The sequence below is a fragment of the Lemur catta genome, chromosome X (genome assembly GCF_020740605.2).
Source record: "Lemur catta isolate mLemCat1 chromosome X, mLemCat1.pri, whole genome shotgun sequence".
NCBI classification, from domain to species: Eukaryota; Metazoa; Chordata; class Mammalia; order Primates; family Lemuridae; genus Lemur; species Lemur catta.
The window spans coordinates 20,137,145-20,151,265 of record NC_059155.1 but is presented as its reverse complement, the minus strand read 5'-3'; the positions used below and the strand labels follow the sequence as shown (position 1 = coordinate 20,151,265).

General features: G+C 40.0%; 1 protein-coding gene across 7 annotated transcripts in view; it reads right to left on the bottom strand.

The window, feature by feature from the left end:
- Positions 1–14,121, bottom strand: part of DOCK11 (dedicator of cytokinesis 11) — a 172,576-nt gene that overhangs the window by 80,789 nt on the left and 77,666 nt on the right. For 6 of the 7 annotated variants that reach the window (XM_045538712.1, XM_045538711.1, XM_045538715.1 and 3 more), the window contains 7 exons: positions 13,733–13,917; positions 13,574–13,639; positions 11,357–11,449; positions 7,877–8,000; positions 4,061–4,182; positions 3,483–3,569; positions 1,863–1,952 (listed from right to left, as the gene is read on the bottom strand). In XM_045538712.1, coding sequence (XP_045394668.1) covers positions 1,863–1,952; positions 3,483–3,569; positions 4,061–4,182; positions 7,877–8,000; positions 11,357–11,449; positions 13,574–13,639; positions 13,733–13,917 — 767 coding nt within the window. The remainder of the gene's footprint in view (positions 1–1,862; positions 1,953–3,482; positions 3,570–4,060; positions 4,183–7,876; positions 8,001–11,356; positions 11,450–13,573; positions 13,640–13,732; positions 13,918–14,121) is intronic. The other variant, XM_045538713.1, reaches the window with a different exon arrangement.

The window sequence follows — 14,121 nt, the reverse complement described above, 5'->3', positions numbered from 1 at the left end:
TAAACTCATAATAACTGCTCAAAAAGTAGATGTTAAACGAATTGATGATACAATGTCATTTATAGGGAAATAGAAAGCAAAGTGTGGTAGAAAGAATACAGAACTAGGAGTCATGAGACATATGTCACAGCCACAGCTCAGCTCTGCCACTAACTAGCTGAATGGCTGCAGGCAAGTCACTCTGCTTGGGCTTCAGTTTTCTCATCCATAAAAAACAAATCTCTACAATCCTTTTCAGCACTAATATTCTGTAAAGGAGCCTGGTGATTTTCAAAATCACACAGCATTTCACTCACCACCACTAGAGGGCGAGCGTAGGTCACATAAACAACAGAATTTTTATATCCTTAAAAACACAAACGTGGGCACTATTTTTCTATTTTAAGAATACCAGTGTAGGCCGGGCACGGTGGCTCACGCTTGTAATCCTGGCACTCTGGGAGGCCGAGGCGGGTGGATCGCTCGAGGTCAGGAGTTCGAGACCAGCCTGAGCAGGAGTGAGACCCCGTCTCTACTAAAAATAGAAAGAAATTATCTGGCCAACTAAAAAATATATATAGAAAAAATTAGCTGGGCATGGTGGCGCCTGCCTGTAGTCCCAGCTACTCGGGAGGCTGAGGCAGTAGGATCGCTTAAGCCCAGGAGTTTGAGGTTGCTGTGAGCTAGGCTGATGCCACGGCACTCACTCTAGCCCAGGCAACAGAGTGAGACTCGACTGTCTCAAAAAATAAATAAGTAAATAAATAAATAAAAATTTTAAGAAAACATATATTCATTAATTTATGAGCTTACTGTTTGTCTCCACAAGAAAGCAAGCTCCTTGACAATAGGGATATATTGTTTATTTTCTTCACTTACATTCCCAATGCTTACAACGATGCCTGGCCCATAGGAAACACTCAAGAAATAAGTGTGGCATCAACAATTACTATCCAGCAGATGCCCCATCTCATTTAAGCCTCACAACCACCCCACAAGATGGGCATTATTGTTACCCCACGTGACAGATGAAGAAACAAAGGCTTAGAGAAGTTAAGTCACTTGCCCAAGGTCAATCACAGACCTAGTAAGGGCCAGATCCATGACACACACTCAGTTTATGATTACAGAACCCACACGTTTTATCTCATGCCATACTACCCCTCTGAAAGAAATGAACATTTTTGTTTCCTGAGTATATCATTAAGTAATAGCACAAGAGAAAGGGAAATCCGGAAGAGGTTTCATTTAAAATCCAAATTCCTCAGACTGGCCACAGCTAATCTATTAAAGGAGCAATCAAAAGAAGACAGCCGCTGTCAGGCAGGTTATGATAGGCACGGCAGCCCTGGCACACAGGGAGTAACAGTCTTAGGTCCTCCATACATGTGACAAGCTATGGTATTCCTTAAGACTCTCCCCTGCACAACACACAGAAAACACGTGTCCTTCTCTCTTTAATTGGCCCTTTGGTTTACTCTTTCATTCACGGACATGGGAACCATTTCACATTTCATTCCAAGCAAAAGTGCTTCCATTCCTCCTGGCCCTTTTCCCTCCGGCATTCTCTGCCTTTACTGGGCAGTCAGCAGGAAGAGAAAAGCCTTGAAAAATCAATTTGTGGAACTGAAATAAACATTTTCAGGAGATTTTCAAAACTATGATGTGGAATTCTGGCTATAACGTTTTCTTCCTAATGTAGCAACTCTGCTGTCTGCTTCTCAACAGCCACTTGCTGAAAAAGTATATAACAGAAAGTGTTCTCGTGAGGATATACTGCCAGAAATATGTTAAACTGTTTGTTTGCTTTTTTTCCATACCAAAATGTGGCAACAGAAAGACATGAAAAACAAATCTTTCACAGAAAGCTGCTGTTCGTTTACCTTTAAATATTTAATGAGCTCTCCTGGAACTTCTTTCGAGCCTGACTGAATCAGCTGGCAATGATGGAAGAATTTGTGCACATGCAGATCCTGGAACACAGATGGAAACAGCCATATGAAATTTGATTCATTACCCTCAAATGCAGGCTCTCTACCTCTCTCTCCTCCTGCACCTTGCAAACCTATCTATCTGGGTGTTCTAATGCCCACACTCGGCAGCTGCAGCTACCAACATATGAGAGTCCACGTCCTGAAGTCCTCTAGACCCCCACACAGAGTGGCAAATCCAACTAAATTTGGCACATACCCAAGCACGTGGGGGAGGCCACAATTTATGCCCAACTAGTCAAACGTTCATTTAATTCCCGCCCCCTTTTTGAGACAGAGTCTGGCTCTGTTGTCTGGGCTAGAGTGCTGTGATGTCAGCCTAGTTCACAGCAACCTCAAACTCCTGGGCTCAAGCAATCCTCCTACCTCAGCCTCCCGAGTAGCTGCGACTACAGGTGCACACCACCACACCCGGTTAATTTTTTTCTATTTTTTGTAGAGATGGGGTCTCACTCTTGCTCAAGCTGGTCTCAAACTGCTGACCTCAAGAGATCCTCCCACCTCGGCCTCCCAGAGTGCTAGGATTACAGGCATGAGCCACCATGCCTGGCCTTAATTCCTTTTTTGACTAGTGTATTCTCTGAAGTTGGGCTGCTTCTCCATTTTAATGAAATAAGCAGGAATAGAGGTAAAGAAACTGACAGGTGAAGAAAACGCAGGAGCAGGAAGTTACCAGAACAATAGTCTCAGGCATTCAATGCTCAGCTTTACCATGGCACTTCACTGGCAAGGAAGTCCATCTGTCCTATATGGAGTCAATACACACTGATTTTATGGACAGCAATGGGCTACATCAGAACTGGGATGACGCAATGTGTATTTTGACCTGGTTCCCCTACTAACTACTGTGTGATCTTGGGAAAGTAAGTCACCTAACCTGACTGAGCCTCAGTGTCTTCATCTATAAAATGGTGATAACTTCCACATTCCTTTCAGAGCTTTGTGAGGCTCAAGTCAATTAATTGGAATAAAAAGATGTTGTAATTTGAGAGGAATTATAAAATTTGAGCTAGAATGGTGTTATTATAATATTAATGAGAAAAATCTTGCAGGCCACAACTTCTCCAAGGCTGTAGGAATCGAATATAGTATATTTTTTTTTTTTTTTTTTTTTTTTTTTTTTTGAGACAGAGTCTCACTTTGTTGCCCGGGCTAGAGTGAGTGCCGTGGCGTCAGCCTAGCTCACAGCAACCTCAGACTCCTGGGCTTAAGCGATCCTACTGCCTCAGCCTCCCGAGTAGCTGGGACTACAGGCATGAGCCACCATGCCCGGCTAATTTTTTTGTATATATATTTTTAGTTGGCCAGATAATTTCTTTCTATTTTTAGTAGAGACGGGGTCTCACTCTTGCTCAGGCTGGTCTCGAACTCCTGACCTCGAGCGATCCACCCGCCTCGGCCTCCCAGAGCTAGGATTACAGGCGTGAGCCACCGCGCCCGGCCTATAGTATATTTTAATCAAGAAATATACTCGAGCGTAAAAATTGACAAAATTCAGATGATACAACTTACTTGAGTATAAATGGTAGACTCTAAGTGGCTTTTAATCTTCAACAAAGGCTTTGCACCATCCACCCACTTAATATCCACATTAGATTGCTGTGAACAGAAAATTGAGTTTCTATAAAATAGCAATGAATAGATGAACAACATATAACACTTTTAAGCATTTCAACATTTGTTTCAGAAATGAATGTACTCATTTCACACAAAAGATTACTGGAGAAAATAATCTGCCCTTAGAATGAATGTATCCTAAATCATTTTAAATTTCCAGTCCTTTAGAGACTGATACTTTTATAAACTACAATAAAAATGAATTGCTTCAATAAATGAATGTTTAAACATGACACACAACATCTCAGCCCCAGTTTTAAAAATTATTATTAGAATCAACAAACATAAAATTACTTCTCAAACTGTTATAAACTCCAAACATACATTTTCTATACTTATCTTCGTTGAGGACCAGCACCAGCTCTCAGACCACACTTTGAGTAGCATTGTCCCAAACAATCAATTAGATCAACAGAATTCTGTTTTTTAAATATTTAATCACAATTACTTCAACAAATGTAATATTTTCCTACCCTTCTTGATTCTGCATCATTCAGGTTCAAGTAGCCTGGGGGAAGATTGGCAGAAACTGGCAGCTGCTGCTCAAATGTGATGATTCTACCATCCTTCTGTAAAGGTACCCAGGCAAACCCAACTGCCAAGACAATAATCAACCATGAGAAATGAAATAACAAATTCAGTTAGCTACACAATTGTCTGAGTGCTGGGGGGCAGGGCAGGGTGGCAATGTTTCCAGGGACCTGTATTTGGGAGTCCAGGTATTGGGGAACTGAGTGTTCTGGAAGGAACAATGGATTAGGATCACCTCCGAGTCCCAGCCTGGCCACTAACAAATAAATAACTCTATTTCCTTGACCCCTTGACCATAAAAATGGAAACAACAATACATAATCTTTTCATCTAAAAGAGTTATTGAGAGATTAGAGGGAACTATTACACGAAAATAAAACTTCAAAGTACATCAATATCATTATTTTTACACTCTGGGGGATATTTTGGGGTAGATTTGCTTTTTAAAAGGCTCAGATTCTTCTCATCCATCCTTACCCTAAGAGTACAGAGTCTCACAGCTGAGACCATCTCAGGTAACAATCACATGTTCCAAAATTTCTTATGACAACCCTAGGATAAGGAACTATGGAAAATTAAGGTCACAAGTCAAGGTTACACTCATCTTTCTACAAAGCAGTATGCATAAATCGTTTAGTTAGGCAGAGTTCTCCTGCTTCCAGAAGGAAGAGGTGTAGGTATAAGTAGGAGAATACAGCCAGGGACTGGTGTTTATGACTTGAATCCACTGAGAGATTTTCCCCAATCTCTACATTTCTTGATAGTTCTACCCCAAAAGAGCCTCTTGGCTTTCTATTAGAAAACTCATCATGTTCTAGCTTAAAAAGCCAGAGCCATCTGTGTTGCTCAAGTTGAGCAGTGTCAGTATTTCCATTATAGAGATTGCTCTGGGATTCAAGTGTTTATAACTCAGTTGTAAAAATCCTTGCTCTGGGCTGAGTTTTGGCAAATGAGAGAGGGTATTGGCTGCACAACACTTTTTAAAGTCACTACTTTCTGATTCTTTAAAGTTCTTTGCGTGACTGTGTGTGTGTGTGTGTTACACTGTGAACACAGAAGTCAACACAAATCTGGTTAGAATGTTTTCATTTACGTGTTTAATTTGGCAAATGTTTTAATTCTTAAAAGAAGACTAAAAGATTGCTTTCTCTAAGTAGACCAAATGGCTTTCTCAGGCTCTGAAATGTGCCTGAAGGGCATCTTTACTAGCACACCTCAGAAATGGTTTCCCCAGACCTTCTCTTTTATAAAAAGCAGAGGAAAGTAACATGAGTAGAAGCACCATTAGAAATGACTCTGTCAAAGCAGTCAGACTGAAAATTTGACACGAGAAAAGATTTCCAGACTGGAAAATAGGAAAATGAAAGGAAAATGTATTTCTTGTTCTTTGCATTTTTTTCCTTCATAGAAATTTTTACTGAGATATAATTCAGATACCATATAATTCCTCTATTTAAATGTACAATTTAATGGTTTTTAGTATATTCACAAATTTGTGTCTCTATGACCACTATCTAATTCCAGAACTTTTTCATCAACCCAGAAAGAAATCCATAGCCTTTAGAAGTCACTCCCCATTTCCCCTCTTCCCCAGCAACCACTGATCTACTTTCTGTTTCTATGAGATTGCTCAGACAACATTTTCAAGCTGTAGGTTAATCAGAGCATGGCCAAGTGTGTCCCCTAGTCAAAACTCATAGAGAGCACTTGGAAGCTGTAAAGGTACGAAGGCAAGCACACCATCTGGCTCAAAGGTAGGAAGCCACTTAAAGGATGGGCAGTTAAAGGTGATGAGTGGCACACAAAATATCCATCTCATGCTCCACTGGGCATCTGACCCACTCCTGTCTAGGATTTGGATAAGAAAATAGTAATTTATCTTTCAGGAGTTACATACTGTCTTAGGTTCTCATCGTTTTGCCTCTCTTCTCAATCTTCAAAGTCTCTATGCTAAACTAGGTGCGATTTTTATGGGGACAGAGAGAGAACAGGACCATACTAGCTACAAAGCGAACTCCCTCCTAGTCAGGGAGATCTATCTGGGCACTCAGAGGTCTCACTAGTACCTCACACTCAACATCAGTCCAAACCTGCCACCCCCACCCAGAATTCTGCTCCTGGCAATACCTTCTTTCCAGCCGATTTTGAAATTTCAGTGCTCACTGAATCATCTCTCAAATAGCCAGTCATTTGCCAGGTCCAATATATTCTTCTTCTGCAACTCCCTCTTTCTCCAATCCTCCACTACTACACCTTTGTGTGGTCCCTTCCTTTCCTGGACCTTTGAAATGTCCCCTTCAACTGGTGTTTCTTCCTTCATCTTCCTGCTCCCACTCACTTTGCCTGATATATTGCTGCCAGATTCGTTTTTCTGAAAAACAGCTCTTACTAGTATTTCTACCCCTTCAATAGTTCCATACTAGTGAGAGAATAAAAGCAAATCCATAGCCTGGCATTCAAGGCTTTCCACAATCTGACCTGACATCCTATGATCCCCCACCCAGTACCCTGTGCTCCAGTCTCAGTGAACTTCCCCTTGATACTCTGCCTCTGTACAAGTTGCTCCTTCACCCCAGAATTCCCTACTTCCCTGCCATTGTTGCATTATCAAGCTCCACCCCATCCTTTAAGGCTCAAACATCATCTCATCCTGGATGTTCTCTGACTCCTAGCCACCCAGCCCTACACAAGCTGAATAACTTGCTCTCCTCTGAGTTCACATAGATAGCACTACTTTCTTGGTTAACTACCACTTTCTGTCTTGTATCATGATTGTTTATAAAGGATTCATTTCTCCTACTAGATCATATGCTCACTCAAGATAAGATCTGTGCTTGATTCTCCACTGTATTCTGCATAGGACCTATTAATACTACAATATCTTGTACATAATAAATATAGGTTGAGCATCCCTTATCCAAAATGCTTGGGATCAGAATTGTTTTGGATTTTAGATTTTTGGGGATTTTGGAATATTTACATTATACTGGTTGAGCATCTCAAATCCGAAAATCCAAAATATGAAACGCTCTGATGAGCATTTCCTCTGAGTGTCATGTCAGTGTTCAAAAAGTTTCAGACTGTGGAGCACTTCGGATTTTGGATGCTCAATCTGTATGCAGAAATATTTGCTGAATGAATGGATGGATGATACAGGTTAGCCTAGATCTGAATCTCAAGGCATGATGTTAATAAAGTGATTGTGACAGGCTCTGTCCACAGGGCCTTCTGTGTTCTCCTAAGGATGCTTCCCACTGGCTTATCTAAAGCCTTGTTGAATGGGCCCATGATTGGGGCTTCATTACTAAAGCTTATTCAACTTCATTAAATCTGTTCTCTTCTCATTAGAACCAGGCAGCCCCCAACCTCCCTCGGGCTCACAGATGTCCCTGGCTCTGGGCTCACTTCCCTCTTCCTCAGTGAGCAGAACTGGAAAATTCTGGTTGCTGGGCAATTTTACATAAAATAAATAACAAATATACCATATCGCAATATGTGTTTCTCTCTGAGAATAGCAATATTACTTTATGTTGCTTATAGTAGTCTAAGAACATTGGCAAGCATTTGGACAATGACATTTGGTAGAAACGATAATAAAATGAACATATAATTCATCTTTTACCAATGAACTTTTTAACTCAGAAATGTACTTTTTGGTCAAAGAAAGAAGCAGTCTGTAGCTAGATGAAAAGAGGTTAGATCCTAGATAATTCCATTCCAAATAGCTGTAGAGGGAAACACTTAAAGAGTAGACTTACCTGGAGTTTCAACTGCATCCTGCTTTTTGGTTGTTCCCTTTGTGTTAATTTCACAACTTACATGATAAAAAGTGAAAAGCAAATGATGTTTCTGATGCAGGTAAATGGGAAGCTCAATTTTAATCTGAAATGACAGCAAAATTACATATGGCACTTTGTTTTGTTTTAATTGTCAGGCTGAACTGTCAGACATTTAGTTCAGTTTCATCCTACTGCTCCAAAACTACTTCATAAATGACTGCTCAACTGGCCAAATAGTAGATATTGTTTAAATATATTCCAAATGCTTTTCTTGTCAGTCTCAGTTCACAACAATATTCTCCTGAGTTGTGAGGGCTGATTTATTACTTTTGCTCAAGAGTCCAATGGATTCTCCTGGACTCAACTTTGCAGCAGGATTTTCTAAAATAGTAGATCAAAACCACATCCTCACAGCCCAGGGATACTTTGTAATTTGATCTGAGTCAACGAACGCATTTCATTTAAAATGTGCACTGAATTTGAAAGGCTACCTTTTTTTAAGTTGTTGCTCTCTTTTTCATGAAGAAAAATCAAGCCTTTACAAATAAATGTGCAGAAAGTCTCAACATCTCTAATCATTAGAGAAATGCAAATCAAAACCATAATGAGATATCACCTAACCCCAGTGAGATTGGCCTCAATCTCAAAAAAAATCCCCAAACAACAAATGCTGGTGAGGATGTGGAGAGTCGGGAACACTCTTACACTGCTGGTGGGACTGCAAATTGGTGTAACCTCTGTGGAAAAGAATCTGGAGATACCCCAAAGAGCTAAAAATAGAAATACCATTCGATCTAGCAATAGCACTATTAGGCATCCACCCAAAAGAGCAAAAGACATTCTATAATAAAGACATCTGCACCCGAATGTTTATGGCAGCACAATTCACTATTGCAAGGATGTGGAAACAACCCCAATGCCCGTCAATTCATGAGTGGATTACTAAAATTTGGTATATGTATATAATGGAATATTACTCAATTGTAAGAAACGACAGTGATCTAGCACCACTTATATTTTCCTGGATTGAGCTTGAGCCCGTTATCCGCAGTGAGGTATCACAAGATTGGAGGAATAGTCTACACATATACTCGCCGTCAAATTGGTACTAACTGATCAACACTATGGTGCTCACACGGTAGTAATTTCTCCAGAGATTAGGGGGTTGGGGGAATAAACTCACAATTAATGGTCACAGACACGGTGAGCATTGTAGAGGGGAAGGGCATGCCTCTAAACCTCATTTGGGTGAGGCAAAGACATAAAATGTAACCAGAAAATATTTACACTTCTGTGTTTATTGCAGCATTATTCACAATGGCTAAAATGTGGAATCAGCTTAAGTGTTTATCAAGGGACGAATGGATAAAAAAGATGTGGTGTATGTACACAATGGAATATTATTTAGCCATGAAAAAGAAGGAAATTTTGTCATTTGCAGAAACATGGATGGATCTGGAGGACATTATTTTAAGTGAAATAAACCAGGCACAGAAAGACAAATATTGCATTTTCACACTCATATATGGAACCTAAAAAAAAAAATTGATCTCATGGAGGTAGTGAACAGAATGGTGGCTAGTACAGATTGGTAAGGGTGGTGGGAAGGGGTAATGAAGAGGTGTTAGTGAAGGGGTAATACTGTCAAATAGAAGGAAAAAGTTCTAGTGTTCAATAGTGCAACAGGGCAACTATAGTTAACAATAATTTATTATATTTCAGAATAGCTAGAAGTTTTCAAATGCTCCCAACATAAAGCAATGATAAATGTTTCAGGTGAATCATGTCCCTATTACCCTGATTTGATCATTATATGGTATATGCTTGTATCAAAATATAACATGTACTCCATGAATATGTACAATTATGTATCAATAAATTTTTTTTTAAAAGTCATGATGGTATTACGGTATCCACAAATCACAGTTAATATAAATTTCTCATGAAAAACATAACTTACTCTTGAAAAGAGATGAAAATTATCACCCATACACATGAATTTAGTTAAAATTAATACTTCTGATAGAGCATCTCAAGTAATTTTCTAATCAGAACTCAAAAATGAATGTTTGTAATGCCTCCTGGAAGTATCCAAGAGACAAATTACAGATTACAGATTGAATGCATATGCCTGTACCCACGTAGGTACACACACAAATAACTCTCTCTGTCTCTCTTGGTCAATATATAGTGAATGATTGAAAAGCATATTCATCTCAGGTATCCTAAAAATAATATGGGTTACTTACTACATGATCAAGTTTTCTGTAGTGGCTAGTGTTGTTTATAGTGATAAATATATTAAACAGCTTGGTGATAGATATCTGGCCCAATTATCATTCACACAAGGCATGGTTTTGGTATTATAACCAGTGTCTGTTGTAGGTATATTTCACTACAGAACATGCCTATTCACAGCATCCAGACCATCTGGGTATCTAATGCTCTGCTGCACATAAATATGGGCATACTCCCTCCCTGGGTGGCAAAAATGCAAGGCACTACTATCCCCCTCTCCTACTCCCGTGAAACTAGGGGAATTGGATTGAGATAGAAATGAGCAAGGCCTAAAGCCGGGGTAAAAGGCCTCCATACAACAGCAGGTGGACATGGGGAAATGATGACAGTGGGGGGTCGGGGGATGGTTTCAGACCAAGCCAAGAATAGAGACATGAGGACTGAGAAGCAGGAACAGCAGAGTGCTGGCCTGGGGTGTCCATCCAGGTTCCATGAAGATGCGTAGGAATCAAAAGCAGTCTACAGATTTGGATATGCCAAATACATACAGACCAGGAGAGGTTGTGACAGAGACACTGTGAGAAATGCTGGGAAGCACAGAGATGAAGAGGTAGAGTAGGAGGAGGAAGGAAAGAGAGGCAGAGACAGGGTGAGAAAGGCAGCCTCAGGAGGAAGCACAGAGACCAGGACACCACACCACTCCCCTTTATCTGCTTTGCACCGAGGCATGTAGGGTGGTCAGTGCAATTCTGGTGGCCCGGCTGTGCGACTGTGTCTCTTCAAGTATTTCACTTACAGAGAGCCTGCACCCTACCACATAAAACCACAAGGAGAAAGAGCTAGAAGGGCCTTCAGAAAATCTCTTCTGAATTTCTTATTTTGAAGCAGAGGAAATGGAGGCTCAGAGGAAGTGACTTACTCATTGTCACCGAGCCAGCATCGTCAAAGCTATGAGGGCTAGAATCCTAGCTCCACTCTGGTATTTGTTTCCTACATTGTTATCTCAAGTCAAAGAGCCCCTTAAATCTGTGGGCATATCTTTCACTGTCATCAAAGGGCACCGAACAGGCTGCAGCCCTTTGTTTTTGATGTGACATTTTCTACTTTCATGGAACAAAACGTTCAAGGATTGAAAGTACAGATAAAAAGATGGAAATGATTCAAAGAGAAAAAGAATAGCAACTGCTGCATTTTATAAATGTCAGAATGGTATGTTTTTACCTCATCATAGAACTCTGGATTTTGGTTGTGATGCGAGACAACAGCATAAGCATTTGTGGTAAAAACAGATCCTGCAGGTTTTCCGTAAATACACTGCAAAAGAAGGAAACAGAGTCACCACTCTGAATGCAGGTCTTTAAATCTGATGCTATGGAACCACATACAGGTAGAGGCATCTGTGACCACAAGGCCACAGCCAAGCCCACCTGGCTCTCACCATGAGCCTGTAAGTTCCAAATCATTTACACAGTCACTCCAACACCATCTCAGACAACGTCTAACTTGGCTGTATGGATGCTTTTGAATTTCTGGCCACCAAAGAAATGTAATTCCAAACTAGTTAACTATAAGAATCTATACACTTCTAACCGTCCGGAAGAAAAACATTCTCAAACCAGGCCCGTAAAGCTTACATCTCTCATGCTACTTGTGTTTCTTAATATAAGAGACGCCCCCTCAGCCAGTCAGCAACATTTGTTGAATGTTCATTGTGCAGCAGGCAAGGTGAAGAGTTGTGTTTTATTTAAAAAAAAAAAAAGTTAGCAGACACATTCCTAGCCTAAAGGAATTAAAACTAAATGTGTATTAAGCTACAGACAAGCTTACTGTTCTCTCACATTTTTAAATGTGGTACTTTATGAGCCACTTTTATAAAAAATCGCTGGCTTTCTGTTATACCAATAAAATAAATGGTAAGGCTTTCTATGGTTCCATGGAAAGATCTGATTTCATTTCTAGTGTGAGTTTTTCACTTCCACGGGCCTAATAAGCTCAAGGATGAATATGGAGTCAGCATGCCAACATACTAATTGCCTCACTCTGTTACTTCAGAGCTTGCCTCCAGATCAGCTAAGAAATGAAACTGAGGCTCCAAATGCATGAATATCCATCTCTTCTTAAATATGGTTATGAAGGCAATTTGCAAGAACTGCTGGGAGGTAATCTAAGACTCTTGGGGTATACAAAAGGATATTGCATGGAGGAAAAGGAACAGTTGTTCTCATCTCCACCAAAGGGAGAACCAGAGAAAATACACTGAATTCGGGCCAGCTAATCTTTAATTTAAGTTTCTCTGCAGGGAAAAAAATATCTTTTCAAAGGTAGGGGCTGTTAAACATTCAATGACTTAGGGGAATTCCAGCCTCTTTCCCTAGGTGGTTTGAGTGTAAGACTAACCATCCATCTGTCTGATTTAGGCTCAAGCTAGAGAAGTGAGGAACCAGATAAACACGTCATGATGCCTAGATGTTCTGTGACTTTTCTTCCAGGTCTCTCTGATCAATGCGTTAAAGGGCAAAAAGCAAAAACCAGCTGAAAAGAGTAAAAATGGAAAGGCACTGTGATGGGACAGGTATTTATGGATTGCTGTATCAGATAAGACTGGGATTCTGCTTTTCGTAGATCACAAATCCAAGTTTGGAGGCACCATTTCGCCAGTCATGGGGCAGAAGTCATATCTCAGATCAAAGCAGACATGCTGTGTTTCTGTCAGCTCAAAGCCTGTTCAAGTTTCAAGGAGAAAGGAATTTATAGTTCCCTGTTGGTTACCATTATAAGCTATCAGGTCATAAGAAAATGACCTTGTGATTGGGCATTAGAAGCAATGCAAAATCAAAGTGGAGCAAAAGCCAAACCTGATATATGAAGCTCACCCACTTTTAAAGCTATACATGCTCTTACCTTATTTTGTTATTTATTACTATTTAAACTAACCCTTGGTCGGGCGTGGTGGCTCACACCTGTAATCCTAGCACTCTGGGAGGCCGAGGCGGGTGGATCACTCAAGGTCAGGAGTTCAAGACCAGCCTGAGCAAGAGTGAGACCCCTGTCTCTACTAAAAAAATAGAAATTAGCTGGACAACTAAAAATATACAGAAAAAATTAGCTGGGCATGGTGGCGCATGCCTGTAGTCCCAGCTACTCGGGAGGCTGAGGCAGTAGGATCGCTTAAGCCCAGGAGTTTGAGGTTGCTGTGAGCTAGGCTGACGCCACGGCACTCACTCTAGCCCGGGCAACAGAGTGATACTCTGTCTCAAAAACAGAAACAAACAAACAAAAAAAACTAACCCTTATAGTTAATGTGTAAGAATAGAAGAAAACATTACATTTGTCAGGTATAGTACATTTTCTTTTTGATGTTTAAACAAATTAAACTTAGAGCATGAGACAACCAAGTACCAAAATCTCCATCTTTGCTTTTCAGTATCATGAACAAACCTTTAGAGCAATAGCGTCACTGTCATCTGAATCCCGGAATTCCACACAGACTGCAATGTTCCTCGCCTAAAATGATTAATCGTCCAAAATGAGTCACACAATTAGAAGATTATAAATAACATTTTCTACTCCAAAAAATGTATAGTTCATACTGTTTACCTTGGCAAATGTTTTCTGGCTATCGTATTTTAATTGCAACGGATATACATACAGATGGTTTTTGTAAATAGTAAATGGATAACAATATTTTGTCATTTCTGGAACAAACTCTTCAACCTCCACAGTAATATTTTGACAATTCTTTTCAAAAGGCTTCAAGGGCACATATGAAGAAGTAATACAATCTATAGTAGGGAAAAAACAGACAAAGATCATACAATTTAACAATCATTAATACATTCTTACATTTATAAAAATATACGTGGATTGTGTTCTCAAAGAGTGATTTAAAAAACAGAATTCTTAGTAATTCACAAAAAATCATACAACCACTTTAAGAACCCAAAAAGACAAAATAGAGTAGCCTGATGCTGATTTTAGTGGAACCC